At 44.4% G+C, this 18,231-nt stretch overlaps 1 protein-coding gene across 1 annotated transcript; it reads left to right on the forward strand.

Moving 5' to 3' along the window:
* Positions 1-846: 846 nt before the first annotated feature.
* On the forward strand, positions 847-1,830 carry LOC125526728 (protein OXIDATIVE STRESS 3 LIKE 2-like). Its single transcript, XM_048691367.1, has 2 exons — positions 847-1,263; positions 1,362-1,830. Exons 1-2 carry the CDS (start codon positions 1,046-1,048, stop codon positions 1,657-1,659), a joined length of 516 nt encoding a protein of 171 aa, XP_048547324.1. The 5' UTR covers positions 847-1,045; the 3' UTR covers positions 1,660-1,830.
* The last annotated feature ends 16,401 nt before the right edge of the window (positions 1,831-18,231 follow it).

Consider the following 18,231-nt stretch of genomic DNA (forward strand, 5'->3'; position numbering starts at 1 on the left):
AATTCCTGTCATCGGGCGCTTGCCCTCTCTTTTTTCCACATGCAACGAACTAGGTGGTAGCGAGAGCTAACCTGATAGCCAGAATTAGCATGGAGATCTCAACAGAATCAACACAAACTACGCCCGCTACTTTTTTTGCTGCGTTGGGGAGAGCTAGCGCTTGCGTATGTCTTTTGAATTGTGAGGCGTCTATAGATTACTAGGAGCGTTGGAGGCAGGGACTCTTAAACGAGCGCTACACGAAAAAACAATTTCTTTTAATTGCTTAAGCGCCTCAACAAGCGTTTAGCGTTGAAGATGCCCTTATGGTAGACTCTACCTGGAGTTGGCTGAGATAAGCAAATTAATTGTATCAGCTTTCTCCATCAATACCATATGCCACGAGAGTCTGTCGATAAGAAAATGAAGCAGGCTGCGGTCCCATACTCAGCCAATCCGAGCATGGTCAACTGATAAAGCACTCTATTTTACTCGACCCGATCCCCCAGAGCCGTCGACAAACAAAGATAAGGATCCAACGGTCCGAATACGTAGCCAAAGCGTACTGCAATGGCACTATGCAAGCATAGCATACATCCCCAGGTTCCTCCCGGCTCCACCGGATGGGGACGGTCGGCACGCCTGCGGGAAAGGGGGACACACACACCCCACCCCACCACAGTGCGCGCGCAGACCCGTCGCATCCTGCAAAGCCGTGCAAGAAAAATACGTGGATGCCTTATCCCCTCGACCCACTCCACGGAGCCTGACTGCCGCCGAGATGATAACCATCACGCCCGTATTTATCATCATCGTTTTTTAATTCCTGCTATTCTATTCTGCTACGAACTGACTTCTTTATCCCGTCCCGCGCGCATCCTCCTCTGCCACGGCTCGTCATTCATTCTTATCCTCCTCCTCCCCCGGTACCTTTATAGCTTCCGATCCCCCGCTCCGTCCTCCAAGCCATCGTCCTGCTAGCACCCGTGAACTCCAGCCATTCACGCTGCGTCGATCGTTTGGTTTGGTTTCGTGCGTTGCTGTGATCGTCTGATCTGCTCGGGAGATGGAAGCCTACATGCTGTTCCCGCGGAGCAATGGAAAGAGCTGCGAGGAGGAGCAGGAGGAGGACATCGGCTGCCCGTCCGAGTCCGGGATGTCGGCGGCCGGCTCCATGCTGTCGTCGGACGAGGAGCTCGACGACGACGCCACCTCCAGCTCCGGCTCCTCCGGATCCACCGACAACTTCCAGATGTCCTCCCTCATGGCGCAGCTCCCGCTCAAGTACGTGCTCTGCCCGGACACCGCGGTTCTTTGTAGGCTCGAGCTCGATCTTGATTGAAGCTGTGGTCTGACATGGCGTTCTTTTTCTCTTGGCGCAGGAGGGGTCTGTCCAAGTTCTTCGACGGCAAGTCGCAGTCGTTCGCGTCGCTCGCGGCCGTGGGCGGCCTGGAGGACCTGGCCAAGCCGCCGGGCAAGCGGATCAAGGCGTCCCGGAGCTGCGAGGTCGGGCTGCAGGACGCGCACCGCCGGCGCTTCGCGCGCCGCAATGCCGCGGCCTTCAAGAAGGTGTCCAAAGGGCGGCTGTCCGCGCTCGGTAGGGCGCCGGCGCTCCGGCCGCTGACGGCGAGCGCGGCGAGGCCCAAGGGCTTGCCCGTGCGGGCTCCGCTCTTCGTTTAGGAGATTTCGCCCGCAGATTAGTCGTGTCGTCGGTTGTGGCGTGCTCGAAGAGCAGTTGGTGCGGTTGTTACGTGGATTTTGACATGGTAACTGACCGGAAGGTGGCCGGCTGGTCGATGGATGTGTAAATACAGAAATGAGAAACATGCCTTGTTCCGTTTCGAATGCCAACTTATGGCTCTCGTTTTGATGAACTAGTCAAAAATGTGGCAAAATGTGAAATGCTAGTTCTAAAACCAAATAACCCTTTAGTTTCACCACTCGTCTAGTAAGCAAGTTAGATATAGTATCTATGTTGTTCTTCACATTAAGGACAACTCTAATCAATCTCAAAAGTTAACTCAAACCCCAATTAACTTCCAAAGCGGGGTCCCAGAACTGTTAACTCCCCAAAAACTCAGTATATTGGAAGGTTGGTTTCTTTGAACTACGAAAACGAATATATTTAGGAACCAAAGGAGTAATCAAGTAATCAATCCCTAAAACTTAGCTCCCAATATTGTTCTTTTCCAATTTGTCTCATTATTGTAGATGTAATCTTATTTCGACTTCATTCCAACGACATACTCCTTTCGTTTCTTTATATAAGGTGTATTTGTCATTTCTTTTAGTTCCTCGTAATTCCAGTTTTAGCCCTCTAGAAAAAGAAAAATATTTTTTTTTCGATTGTGTGCATCTCTTTTTATAGCAAAAGAACGAAAGTCTCTCTCTCTCTCGATTGCATGTATCTCTTACTTTTCTGTACAAGTTGATTTACTTACCACAAACCAATATATTTGCTAAAGGTAATTTCGTCCTAACATGTGTATAATTATGTGCCTTGGTCATCGTATCAAAAATAATACACCTTAAATAACGGAACAGAGGAAGTATTTAATAAAACATTGATGTTTGGAGGTACGCGTTTCAATATTTCAAATGTCAATGTACGAGATAAAATTCAAATCACACATATTCATAGATTATGCTGGAAGCAACAACATAGTTTAACCACCGGCAAGAACATAAAAGGGTGATGTTCATCGAAAAGAAACGGGAGGAACATTGAGTGTAGACCAACCACTAGCATTGTGGTTTCGAGTTCCCCGAAAATCTCATGACGCGGTTACTCAAATTATTTTGCCATGTCATCCAATCGTTAAACATGCATGAGCAGGGGCGCTTATTCTCGCTCCTTCATCCTGTTCGTCTCTGCCTCGGCGACAATCCTCAACCTTTCCTCCTAAAGGGAAAGCTTCTTCTCCTCTATCGCAAGCTTCTTCACCTCGATTGTCGCCTTCCTCTCCCCGGTAGCTCCCATCACCTTCGGCCATTCCTCCTCTAGCAGCGTAAGTCCATCCATACACCTTGCCATCTTATCTTCCTTATCATTGACCATTAACTGTGTCTTCCTCTGCAACATTTTATTTATCTCCTCTTGTACGCATCACCCATGACATGACCATTCCTCTTCTCATTACCTATCCGGCCTAGAGGTAGGAGTGGGGCTTCTCCCCCTCTCCTTACTTTCATCCTCTTAGTAGAAGAAGTGCTCATCACCGTTGCCTCCCAATCCCCCCTGCCCACTTCTCATTATCTCGGAGAATTTCCCAACAACGCTACAAAGTCAAGGCCTTCTGGCCATTTCACTTGTCTTTTTTCCTTAAAAAGTGCTAAGATGTAGGCTTCATGTTATTGAGTGGCACACCACTTGTCGGTATTTTTTCCACTTGCTCAACACAACCCTCTCACTGGCTGCATATGTTTTGAATCATTGCCCAATGGTTTGAGGGTGAGGATTTTGTGAGGTTGGACTTAATGCACGCCGATAGTACCCATCAATTCATCTTCAAAATGTTTATTTGCTCTTGTTTGTGCATGTAGCCGCATCAAGAAACAAATTCATCATGGCATAACACACTGTTATGTCCTCCTCCACATTGTAATTGCTCATTCTTCCCATCTTCTTGTTTGTGGTTTGGCTCAGGATCTCAAAGTCATCTTCCTCACTTGTTCTATCACCAGTGCCTCCATCTCGAAGTTGAGGTCATGAATGCCAACTAGATCCACTAGCGCCGACTCACTAACTTTTTACCTAAACATATCAACTGCCACATCATGTGCAAAGCCCTGCTCATAGGGGGGGGGGGTCAATGTACGGGTCAACGCAAGCGAGAGCATCATTTAGGGCGACATGTGCTTTCCTTTTCCTCTATGCTTCTTCCTCTTCAACGGTCGTCTCGTCGTCCCATTTTTTTAGCATGATTGTGTTGTTCCTCCTCTTGTTCGCCCCAGGGACCGGTTGAATATCATGTTGACCCTTGGTGGTCACATCTCTGGTGGGAGCGATGGACATGCGCATGATGCCTAGTTGGTGTCGCTTGACCATGGTCACCTCAACGGGCACATCCTTTTCCGGGGTTGTCAGGGTTGGGTAAGTAGGGGAAACAGTGTTGAGGTCATGGGGAGGCTACATACTCCATTCCCTAAAAATGGACGGAGGGTTGGTAGCGATTAATTTTCCCTAAAATTTCCTATGTGCCCGTTTTGATAGGATTGGGACGGTTATCGACGCTCATGCTTTCCGCGCAATATTTTGGGAGGGGGTATGTTGCTTTGGGTTCTCCCAATATTTTTGGGGACTTAAAGGCGTTTCAAGGATTAAAGTGCGTTAATTTCCAATAATGATAGTCTTTTTTAAAGTTGTGATTTTTAAAATTGGTTTGAGTTGTCCTAAGCAAAGATTATCCCGGACTCTCGACCATTATTTTGATCTCTTTTCTTTTGTTGGCAACGAGGGGTGACAAAATTCTAGGTGTAAACAATTTGATCTTTGTCCTTACTTTGTCATTGTTGTCGTTGGTTCTTCAAGTATGTTCTTAGTGAAAGTGGGGTTTCTCAGGTTGTGGATGTGCTATGCCTTTTCACACAATGATCCATTCAATGAGTGACACAAACTAAGACCAGAGAGGGCCATGGTGTCGCCCGAGTGCTACCCCTTTGTGACCCTTTTGTTATATGGCATGCTGGATTGATGATGGTGGATGGCCATGTATGTACACATACGAGGACAAACAAGTGTACACCATCTAATTTTCTTGCATTCACTTTCATCAATTCCCCATTATATTTATCAAATTTCATAGCAAAGATTGTTCTGACAAATAATAGCAAATAAGTACCAATAGAGCACCGAGCATGTGTATAGTCATTTTTTGATACAATATTTAACAAATTAGCCATCTAGTAATGCAAGATTCTCTCCTGAATCGCGTCGTTAACATACTGAAAGGACATCTTGCCCCTAAGGAGGATTTTAGTGTTAATGACATTATGTTTAGAAAATTAAGTACGTTTTGAGTGCTTACACATGACACACATTATTTGAAATGAAACATAAAGTTCTTTGGTGCCCCTATAAGCAAAAAACGATAAAAGAAGACGACACATCAGTTAAAACCAACAAAGGGTCAATCTGCTGACGCCCACTAAGCCGACATAACAATGAAAATCGTCATCAATCCAACAGGTTCTCCTCGCCACCAGAAAGCAGGGGATGCGACCTACCAGATGATAGCCTTGGAGGCAGGAGCTTGGACCTTGTCTCGCGGTTGAGCGCCCCACACCACGACACACACATGGGGTAGACAATGCCTTACTCGGTGTCATGCTGGTGAGGTGCTGCCGATGGCAAGCTAGTTATCTTTCAGGATGTTGGACGACAGCACATGCCTGTATGCTAGTTAGTTTTCACATCAGTTTAAATGCATGAATTTTGATGTGCTAGACTATTCATCGATTTTTCAAGTTCGGTTGCGCAATCTATACTAGTAGTGTCTGAACTAAAGCAAGTAAAGGAAAAAAAAATACCAACTTGACAAAGAACGTGAACGTGAGCAATGACAACCGGAGAGGGCGAGGGGAGGGGATTCAAGAACAACCCACTTGTCGACACCTCATGCACTCTACATTCATACTAGTCAAAGCTAATCTAGAAAATTGTATTCTACTTATATTATCTCTCTAAGATATTTGTTAGACTTGTGTAATCGTAGCACTTTATTAGTAAATCTGTAGGTACAAACACATATACAATGCATTCCATATGTGGATGTGATCGTGCCATCATTTTAACTTGTTTAGATTTAATTGAATTTAGTTCAGCAAAATATTCCAAACAAAAGTTTGAGAGAGAAATACCAATTCCGTGCAAAAACATGGATATTTGGCTTCTACAGTAGTAAGCTATCATATTTTATATTACTAACACGATACGTGTTTACAAAACGGTGGATACAATAAAATCAATAGTCACGGTTTTATCGCAAATATTGTATTAAAAATTAGTTAAGACCTAGTTACAATGAGTTGTGCAAAGGTAAAAAAGCTTAGTATAAATATGTGGCAATCATTTAACCAGATTCATCATGGGACCAATAATTTAGAAAACAATGATAGATTATCCAACATGTTGCGTGAATTTCATGATCAAATTTGTAACAACAATCTGCATGTGGCAGTTGATGGCAAGCACGATGAACTAGAGGGATTCAAACAAGTAAGACATTTGATTAGTAGAATCTCTGACATATTTAGGTCATGTTGTATACTCATTTATTCCAAGTCTCTAATATATGTGGGTTATAGGCGATGCAATTTTCGCTACATATCTAAAACAAAATCTCCAATATATGTGGGTTACATGAGATGCAATTTTTGCTACATGTCTAAAACAAAATGGTACACCTCGTTATTATGTTAAATTTAAGGTTATAACCAAAAAAAGTGGATGTCACTATAAAATGTGTATGTATAAATATATAAATACACAACGTGAAACACATTGTACATCATCTATATTTATTGTAGTTTAGCTTCGTCAAGCTTGTTAAATTCATTCATACCATGGATAATCTTCTAGACACCTTCAGATGGGTAACCTTCCTTCTTTAGCTACCCAATATTCATCAAGTTTAGTCGCCAACGCATTGATGTCTTTCCTTCACTTGTTGCTAATGCTGTTGGTTTTCACACGTATGCTCCATACAGAGCCAAAGTTTTTTAGAGTGGTGGTCGAGCATCTTTCATCACATTTTTCAGTATATTTCACGTTGGAATGGCGTGCTAGTTATGAGATGTGCATAGAGCAAAGAGGGCTAGTGCCATATGGTCAATGGTGGATCGTTCAATCTTTGCATTATTGTACCTAAACTATTTTTTGGGTTGTTCTTGGATTAAAAGCCTAAACTGCAACAATGTCTCCTAAAAACAACAATATAAAAAATAATGTTTATTTAGTGTAAAAAGTTACCAATATATTTTCATTATATATCTGGCAATGCCAATGCCCAAGTGTATCTCTTTCGTGAAGTCACCATCCTCCCCTGAAGGGTTGTTGTTTATCTATTTTATTACTATTTAAGCGGTGCTAGTTATAGGAGTACCATACTGTTGGGCTACCAACAGCGTGTTCAGGGTAACCACAATTTGGTATATGATGCTATTTTGTTAGCCAATTTGGAAATTGGTGTATTTAGTTGTTAGATGAAAAAAATATCTCGCGCTTAAATCAAAATGTAGGTCCCTATCAATGTGCTTTCCATTGAAAAAAACAAGCGAGTGTCGACAGATTGTCTATAAACAATTAAATTTTTGAGCAAGATATAGATCTAACGGAAGTGACTTCAACATCTCTCACACCTATCTTTTCGTGGGACGTCATATTAAGGTCATTATGTGCCTCCCGACCAACCCCAACCCCTCCTTATTTTGTCACCTTTAGTAACTGTTGAATCATCCATGGTTGCATTTGTCACCACCTTCTTCACATGTTCAATGTTTTCAGGGCCTATTAATCCACCTATGCCTTCGTTGGCCAACTACCTCTGCTTCCACCTTCCACTACATAATAGCTATATCATTGTCTCCTCTTGCGTGTCATCAACGAGCCCAGTTGTTGTCATGCCATGCCCACCACTGGTGCATTGATGTGTCGCATCACCACCCAACCCTAAGCAATTGACAAGGAGTGTAACCGTATGGACCGTAATTTTCTACTCTCGCACAAGCGAACGATGCCACCCTGACCCTAACCGATGCACATCAATGATGACTTCTCCATGGGCCACCCTCTATTCTGTTATTGTTTGCTGCAACAAAAGACACGAGGACCAGTGGCCTCACCTCAACCCACCTTGTGCTTTGTCATCGTTCACTTCTACCACATGGCATGTGGATGTAGGTCTATCTCAGAAAGAGAGGTGTTTTGGTATCCGGGTACCTGAGATCTATTGAATTTCAAAAATAATAACAAAATCATTTGCAATGTTCCAGACAAATTTGAAAACAATCTGACATGTACATCTAAGTGTGATCTATATACACATTGTCATTAATAAATGTTTCCATTTGCAGGTTTCACAAGAAAAACATTTTTTTGGATAAATGACGCTTTTATTATCTGAAATTGTAACATCAAGCGGATACAAAGCATTATGAGTAACACCCAGACCCTGCATAATTAGGATGCACACAACCAAACCTCAAAATTGTGTCAATAGGAAATAAAACAAAACCGACAAATCGGCAACAATAGTGTCCTATAGACTGACACTATGCCTATGTCGAAGGTGGTGGTGGATCTATGAGGAGGTTATCCTGCCACCCATGTTGGGAAAATACCTCCGTAGCCACCTGCTCCAATCGCGTACATCCCGCCTTGAACAACGGTTGGTACTCCGCTCGTTATAGCGTAGACCACACATGAAATGATTGCGTACACTGGAAAATAACCTGCAGAGGAGAAGCATTTTTGTCACTAAAACCAATATCATTTCTACATAGGCAAAACGACCAACTTAAGGCATACGCTCCCACCCTTATTAACGTTTTGAATCTATTTGAAATACGTCCAACCAATGACCAAAAATATTGGCAACACTTGTGAGCGGGTACAAATTTAATGCTATTTGGATGACTGACCGCGTAGAACATGCAAAAACAACACTTCTTACTCCCTTTCTAGTTGCTCGTGCGAGATTGTCTTTGGTTAGCACAACCCCCTTACAAAGATACCACATGAAGATTTTAACCTTTAGTGGGATCTTTGACTTTCAGATTTTGTTTGTCATTACTCACTGGTACCTCAGAATGCGTGAGTGCACGGTGCATAGAGTCTACTGTGAAAGATATTGATGTTGTAAGGTTCGAGCTAAACACATCCCGACCTTGTGTCAGGTTAATTGAATCCAGTTGGGATAAAATATTATGCCATGACATAAGATGGTTGAAAGATCATGATGTCGCCTAGAGGGGGGGGGGTGAATAGGCACTTTAAAATAAGGGTTTTTATCAGTTATGCCACCGGTTGTGTCCCACTACTCAGTTTTGCCACTAGAAATTTCAACTGCTCAAGAATGCCATCGCTTCATTAGACACATGCTCAAAAATGCCACTAAACACCATTATTGTGATCTCAAATCTCTTTTGCCATGTTATAATGACATAAATACCTATGAACCAACATGCCAGCTCTCCCTCTATCTCACTACAATAAAGTATGGGGCCCACTTGATCCCAACAACGTTCTTATTTTCCTGTAAAATTATTCGCTTGGTTACTCCTGGCAAGTGGGGCCACACATATCATTGTGAGATAGAGAGAACTGACATGTGGGTCTAGTCTTATTTTTGTCATAGAACATGGTCAACGGGTTTGACATAAAAATAACAATGTCTAATGGCATTTTTGAGCAAACATCTAACATAACGATGGCATTTTTAGATATCTAATGGCATTTTTGAGCAAGCATCTCATGGATTGATGGCATTTTTGAGCAGTTGTAACTTCCAATGGCAAAACTGAGTTGTGGGACACAACTAGTGGCATAAATGATAAAAGCCCTTAAATAATTATGGTTTAGGCTTGAACAAACACGGAATAAACCTAGCGGTTAATTTGTCAAGCACAAAACCTACAACAACTAGGCTCACCTATGTGCACCGACAACTTATGCTAAGCAAGATAAAAAACTAAGTGATAGAAAGATATACGACAAGAAACAATATGGCTATCACAAAATAAAGTGCATAAGTAAAGGGCTCGGGTAAGAGATAACCGAGGCACGCGGAGACGACGATGTGTCCCGAAGTTCACACCCTTGCGGATGCTAATCTCCGATTAGAGCGGTGTGGAGGAACAATGCTCCCCAAGAATCCACTAGGGCCACTGTAATCTCCTCACGTCCTCGCACAATGCAAGATGTCGTGATTCCACTAAGGGACCCTTGAGGGCGGTCACCGAACCTGTACAAATGGCAACCCTTGGGGGCGGTCACCGAACTCGTACACTTTGGCAACCCTTGGGGGCGGTCACCGGAACCCGTCAAATTGCTCGGGGTGATCTCCACAACTTAATTGGAGACCCCGACGCTTGCCCAGAGCTTTACACCACAATGATTGAGCTCCGAACACCACCAACCGTCTAGGGCACCCAAGCACCCAAGAGGAAAAAGCTCAAGGGTACCGAGCACCCAAGAGTAATAAGCTACTCAACTTGTAACTGTAACACCCATGATGCGGCTATATCTCCCACGTGTCGGGGCACGACTTAGAGGCATAGCCGCATGGTAGGTTTGTCGCAAGAGGGGTAATCTTCACACAATCCCATGTACTGAATAAGAAAGGGGTAAAGAGTTGGCTTACAATCGCCACTTCACACAAATACAAGTTAAACATACATCAACCAGAATACAATCAAGGTCCGACTACGGAACCAAAATAAAAGAAGACAACCCCAAATGCTAGATCCCCGATCGTCCCAACTGGGCTCCACTACTGATCAAAAGGAAACAATACCAGATCTTCAACGAGCTCCCACTTGAGCTGGGTTGCATCACCTGCACTGGTATCATCGGCACCTGCAACTGTTTGGAAGTATCTGTGAGCCACGAGGACTCAACAATCTCACACCCGCGAGATCAAGAATATTTAAGCTTATTGGTAGGAAAGGGTAGTGAGGTGGAGCTGCAGCAAGCACTAAGCATTTATGGTGGCTAACATACGCAAATAAGAGCGAGAAGAGAAGCAACGCACTGGTCAAGAAGCTAGAAATGATCAACAAGTGATCCTGAAACTACTTACGTTCAAGCATAACACAAGAACCGCGTTCACTTCCCGTACTCCGCCGAGAAAGAGACCATCACGGCTACACACACGGTTGATGCATTTTAATTAAGTTAAGTGTGAAATTTTCTACAAACGAATATTAACAAATTCCCATCTGCCCATAACCGCGGGCACGGCTTTCGAAAGTTCAAACTGCAGGGGTGTCCCAACTTAGCCCATCACAAGCTCTCATGGTCAACGAAGGATATTCCTTCTCCTAGGAAGACCCGATCAGACTCGGAATCCCGGTTACAAGACATTTCGACAATGGTAAAACAAGACCAGCAAAGCCACCCGATGTGCCGACATCCCTGATAGGAGCTAACATACTCGTTCTCAGGGCAACACCAGATTGTCCAAACTTCCGGTAGGCCAGGCCAGAGTTGCCCCTGGTGGCCACCGGCGACTGACAGGTTCGGACCAACACTTAGACAAGCACTGGCCCGAGGGGGGTTAAAATAAAGATGACCCTCGGGAGCGTGACTCCCAAGGGAAAAGCATAGGTGGTGGTGAGGCAAATGGTAAAACCAAGGTTGGGCCTTGCTGGAGGAGTTTTATTCCAAGCGAACTGTCAAGGGGTCCCCCATAACACCCAACCATGTAAGGAACGCAAAATCAAGGAACATAACACCGGTATGACGGAAACTAGGGCGACAAGAGTGGAACAAAACACCAGGCATAAGGCCGAGCCTTCCACCCTTTACCAAGTATATAGAAGCATTAAAATAAATAAGATGTATTGTGATATCCCAACATATCCATGTTCCAAAAAGAAACAAACTTCATCTTCACCTGCAACTAGCAACACTATAAGAGGGGCTGAGCAAAGCGGTAACATAGCCAAACAATGGTTTGCTAGGAAAGGTGGGTTAGAGGCTTGACATGGCAATATGGGAGGCATGATATAAGCAAGTGGTAGGCATCACGTCATAGCAATAGAGCGAACAACTAGCAAGCAAAGATAGAAGTGATTTCGAGGGTATGGTCATCTTGTCTGAGATCCCGCAAGGAAGAAGAACGAGTCCATGAAGAATACAAATGGACGTAGTCGAACGAATCCTCACAAACACGACGTTATCGGAACCAACCCGAAGAAGCAACACCGGAAAGAAGCAAACAACATAGTAAACAACCATCACATAAACATGGCATGATGCACAACCAAGTATGATGCATTGTCCCGTTTAATGAGGCGTGGCATGGCAAAATGCATAAACAATCCTATAAATTAAGTGGAGCTCAATATGCAACTCCGTTGCATATTAACGAAACACCACATGACTTATTTAGTTCTCTCTCGTTTAGGTACCCAACAATATTAAATGTCGATTAACATGGCAAGGGGTGAAGCACAATAAAACTACTTAACTATGCAAGTTTAAATGAGGCCGGATATAACAAACAACAAATCCGGAAAATCCCCATATGCATATTTCAAAGTTGGTACTGTTCTGCCCTATACACAATTTTAGAGTTATTAAACATGCAAAGAAAAGCCACCATGTTAAACTAGGCATTTTTCTACCCCATTTACATATAAAGTTTATTAAATTTGGAGCTACGGTTATTTAGTTATGAAATAAATCATTTTAACATGTCATAGGAGCAAATTTAACCAAACAACATTTTAAACATATTGAACATGCATGAAAGTTGGATATTATGAAACTAGATGAAATTCTAGTCAAGTTACATATATAATTTATTTAGATCCGATGCACGGTTGGTGCTATTCTATAAAACTGGTGGTCTTAGGAAAATTAGGAAAATCGCAGAACAGGGAAAAAACCCTATCGGGCCGAATCTGAAGCAAGCTGGGTCTACAGAAAAAAACAACGGAGTCTCCGCTGGGGCCTCACCATGGGCTTCGGCCCAGATCTGCGAAGCAACTGGCCTGCGGCTGAGGCGCGGTGCGGGCAGGCTGCGGAGGAGGCTGGGCCCTCCTGGCGCTGGCTGGGCCTGCAGTCAACGCGTCGAGCGGGGCAGGCGAGCTGCTCTGCTCGTCTCTGAAGAAAAGCGGCAGCGACAGGTTCAGAGCGACGCCGGTCGGGAACGGGCAAGGGTGGCGGAGGTGATGGCTCGCCGGCGTCGGGGCTCGAGGCGGCCGGGTGCTGCATCCTCCGGCGACGGGGATGACGCTGAAGCAGTGGAGGCGAGCCGAACTGGGCGTCGGGCCCCATCTCCGGCGATGGTGGCGGCCGTTGGTGCTCCTAGACTGAGAAAAACGAAAGGGATGAGAGATAGTAGGGAAGACGAGTAGGAGAAGGTCGGGAGGAGGAGGCACGGCGACCTGCGGTGCTCCTGCGTCGCGCTCGCCGGCACGGCGGAGGAGGAGCGGTGACGCGGTGCGCGAGGTGAAGACGAGCAGGGGTGATGGAGCCCTACAGCAGGGGAAGCAGAAGAAGGCTCGGCAGCGGCATTAATGGGAAAAAGGTCAGGCGGGGTCGCGGACTTGACGGATCCGACCGTGGGACAGCGGTTCCCGACAGCGGCGAGGAGAACTCGAGCTCGGGGAGGCATCCATGGCGTGCCCCTGCTCATCGCCGACGGGGACGGCTGGCTCCATGGAAGTGCTTGAGAAGAAGCAGAGGAGGCTGTGGACTCTGGCTGCTGGTCGAGATCGAGTTTGCTCGATCTGAAAGCCGCCCGGGACTGGTGCTTCTCGGGGAAGGAGGAGCTCGGGCAGTGGTTGGTTGCGGTTTGGGTCGAGGAAGATCGAGCGAGGGGATTTGGCCAGGTGGGATCTGGATCGATCCCGAGGAAGGAGGAGACTTGTTCGAGCGCTTTGGTTGGGCTGGTGGGGAGACCGAGGAGAAGGTGGAGGCTCTGGTTGGTTCGCTGGTGATCCCGAGGGGAACCAGAGAGTGGCGGCGGAGGGATTCGGAGGATGGGACAGGATAGGCTAGGGTTTGATTGATATTTATATCAGATGAGTTTAGGTTAGGGGCTAACTCGTCCCTCCGATCGAAACCGGGCGGTCGAGAAAAATAGGCTAGGGAGTCTGATAAATAAAACGAAGATGATTTATAGATGTCCGGGGATGATCTGGACCCGTTGCTAACGACAGAGCGGCTCGGGCCCGGGACAGTTTCGGACATGGACGAGGGGTCGATGCACTGTGCAAAGAGGGAGTAGGTGGTTTGACAAGAGGGAATCGCTAACCCGGTTGGTCTCGAAACGGTCAACGAAGGTGAGGGGTTTGATGGGCTCAGAAAAGAGAGAGAAGGGAGATGCCCGACAGCAGTTTCGGAGACCGAAACGTCCGACGAAAAACCGGCTACTATTGCTGCTATAGTTTAACGGCTGAGGTGTCAAACAGACTCCGAATGTGATGAAACTTGGTAGGCGGTCTACTGACAACATAAAAACACCGGATGCCAACTTTCATCCCATTCTGAGAACATTTTCCGGTCACTTATAAAATACTATATCGGACATGCCGCGGGCGCGTGCGAGTGTGTCTGGACTCAGAACGGACAACGGAAGGAACGAGTAGACCGGGATGGATGCAAGTTTTGAAAACATGATGATGCAATGCACATGATGACATGACAAGATGCAACACGCAAGCGAATGACATGGCAACAACAACGAATAACTGGAAGACACCTGGCGCGACAGTCTTGGGGCATCACTGTAACTTCCTCGTATCACCGTGGAGAACTCAAACCGATGCACCAAATGCAATGGCAAGGGCACACGGAGTGCCCAAGTACTTCTCTCCCAAATCCCACCAAAGCAACTAATGCTAGGGAGGGAAATGAGAGGAAGAACAAGAAGGAGAACACCAAGAACTCCAAGATCTGGATCCAAGGGGATCCCCTCACATAGAGGAGAAAGTGATTGGTGGAATGTGGATCTAGATCTCCTCCCCCCCAAACTAGCAAGAATCCATGGAGGGATTGAGAGATAGCAAGCTCGAAGAAGTTCAACAATGGGGGAAGAACACGAGCTCAAAGGATAAGGTTCATTGGGGAAGAAGACCCCCTATTATAGGTGGGAAAAATCCAACCGTAGGGTAGCGGTAGCGGTACTACTGCTTGCGAGCGGTACTAAAAAATACATCCGTGCTTACCACCGCTGGACTTAAGACGAGTTTTTGGTCCAGAGCAGAAGTAGCCATGGAAATATCCGCGGTAGTACCGCTCCCAAGAGTGGTGGAAAAAAATTACATTCCCTCCAAGCGGTAGTACCACTCCCATGAGCGGTAGTACCGCTGCAGCCTTTTTTAGGACACCAAAACTAACACAACTTCTGCAAACGGACTCCGAATTCAACGAAACCAAGTTTGTTGGAAAGCTACCGACAAGGGCTAACACAATCTTGATAGAAATAACAATAATAAGGAAATTAGATAAGGCCCATAAGAAAATGGTGAGAACCCTTTCTCGAATAAGACCGGTAAAACCTCCAACACCAAAAACGCAATAGAAGAAGCATGTGAACTCCGTTTTAGATGAACTCGAGCTTGTCAAGAAGATGACCATAAGCTCCAAATATCACAAGGAGAAAACCAAAAAAGTCCCAAGAAAGATGATGCAAGCATGCAATGGTTTGAGCTCTCTACGAATGATACGATCAAGCTACTCACTTGAGAGCCCCCTTGATAGTACGACAATCGATCCTATAACCTGGTCTCCAAACCACCACCATGAGACTGGTAAAATAGAGAACCTATCAAGGGCAAACCTTTGCCTTGCACAAAGTTCACTTGAGCTAGATGATGATGATCTTGACTCCCTGAAGTTGGACCGCCTTTCGTGATTGCATTGGCTCGATGAAGGCTAGTTGATTGCTCCCCCATACTCCACTATGGGTGAGTCACTCTTCGGCACACCTTCACAAGTCCACTGTCACCATAGTGGACGGCAAGCTACAAGCATGATTTCTTCGTGATACTCCACTTGAACTTGCACAACACAACCTTGATTTGATGTCATCCTCCATGGGTTGTATGTGATCCTCCTCTTGACGCAAGCCCATGGAAGCAAACCTAACCCCACATAGAACTCTCACAAAGACCATGGGTTAGTACACAAAGTGAAATGGACAATGCTTACCAAACCATGAGATCACTTGATCCCACTTGGTGTATCTTCTACGCTTTGTGTGATGATCAACTTGAATCACTCTCTGTACTTAGTCTTGATCAACCTTGACTCTTTCCAACTCTCTTCATTTGGATGATGTCTTGAAGGTAAACATGAATGATCACACAATCTTCTTATTCAAGACATGCTTGCAATAAGCTCAATACTCACATGACCAATCTTTGGATAATTCCTTAATAGCACCTTGGTCAACACATAAACTCATTGATACCAACACATGGACTTCAAGAAATGCATATGGACAAATCCTTCAAATATAACTCAATGCAACCATTAGTCCATAGAGAATGCCATCAATTACCAAAACCACACATGGGGGCACTGCATGTCCTTTCAATCTCCCCCATTTTGGTAATTGATGACAATCACTTTCAAGAGAGTTTATATAAGGAATTATGCAACACCATGCAATGCAACAACCAATGATGCATGAGTATGAGATGCAAATGCTTAGGAACAAAACCAAAGCAAGAAGAAACTCTGAAAAATTCTCCACAAAACTCTCTGAAACTTCTCCCCCATTGGCATTGATTACCAAAATGGGCGAAAAGCTTAGAAGGCCAATATAAAAAGTGTTCCTCCATAAGTTGTGTATTTCTCAACAAGAGAGTTGAATGAAATACACATATCCAAAGGTAAATACTTGGAGGAAGATAAACTATATCGAGGCACAAAGATTGCTAAAGAATGATATGCCACGAAGACATAACAAAGAGAGACACATGCAATCAAGCAATCAAAAGATATCAATTGAAGCAAGCAATCAAAGGGTATCAATTCAACCAACTAGACCAATGATCCTACGAGCCACATGAAGAAAACATGTTATGATACACGAAAGGGAGTGTTCTAAAGAAACTAGGGAAGCTCCCCATGATTTGTGCACAAATAAGAATTTTTGTAATGGGATACAACGTGCACAAAATAGGATCATCACTCCCCCAAAATCAATAGAACCTCACAACTAGGGCACGTGAGCATGTAGGAAAGAAAGCCTAGCACAAGCAACAAATGAATGGTTGAGAAACAAGTAAAGGAGGCAACTTAGGAAAAGCCTCAACCAAAATGATGTGTGTGAGTCATGCCAAAGCACTTGTGAAGACTAATATAAGGATGAGCATGAAGCATCAACATAGTCTTGAATAAATGAGATACAAGGTGCAAGACATGTCCTTCCCCCACACACCAAGCAAAGGGGTTCAGAAGCACACTCAAAATACAAAATGAAAAACCAAAGATTGTGACAACCCAAGGTGAAGAAGGAAAAAGATAGCTTTGTCATGAGGAGGGATACCAATCGAAATGGCAAAAGCCTCATCAAGACAAGCAAGAGAGAAAAGTAAAAAAAAACGAAAATATTCACCACACATGAGTGCATCAAGATGCAACAAGATAAGATCCGCACTCAAGACAAATCCTTTCACGGAGCCACCTTGGCAATACAAAGGAAAGAAAGGTGGACGTGAAAGAATAAGGATATCCACTAAAGATGTAACTTATCACAAGTGTATAAGATTCTAGGTAGATGAAAATCATGATGATATCTATCTACAAAGAAGGATGTACACCCGAAATAGTTACAACACGAAGGAAGAAGATATCCAAAAGGAAGTCATAAATATACCAACAAGATATTTGCTTGAAAGCATAGCACATGGCTAGATATGGTCTTATTGTATATAAATGAATTCCTACCACACAACCATCAAGGACATCACAACTAGAAACATGAGATCATTGTTGACATGCTTTGAGAAGGGAAACAAGTATCACAAGAACTAATCAAGAAATTCATGCCATGATGCAACCTACACAAGGTTGTATGTAAGAAAGGTATGCATGAGTAGATACTTGTTACCGAGATAGCATTGGAAGGATGTAGAAGATACCAATTGAATGTAAACGATAGTAGTTCATTGAACGTCCCAGCTTGACTCCAATAAGCACATGGTGACACCACCTTCATTTTGAATGAGCCGAGCATCCAATGCATCTCTAGTTGTTCCTAGAACAACACCACAAACAAAATGGTACCCAAACTCATTGGTACCAAAGAGTTAGCAAACAAACAATACATATGAGAAACTCCACATAAATATGTGCATATAGATATGAAATAGAATCTCATGCACAACTTATCCAATTAGAGACTTGGTGGAGTTTCCCTTATATATTGGGTCAAAGAAAGAAAACATGCCAAAGAAACTACATGAAGTTAATATGCATGATCAAGACTTTCAAGAACCGATAACAATTGACAAAGAAATGCCACATGAAGAAAAGATACCAAATGAATAAATCATCACTTGGAGGATATC

This window comes from Triticum urartu, unplaced genomic scaffold (assembly GCF_003073215.2).
Source record: "Triticum urartu cultivar G1812 unplaced genomic scaffold, Tu2.1 TuUngrouped_contig_1595, whole genome shotgun sequence".
Taxonomy (NCBI): Eukaryota; Viridiplantae; Streptophyta; class Magnoliopsida; order Poales; family Poaceae; genus Triticum; species Triticum urartu.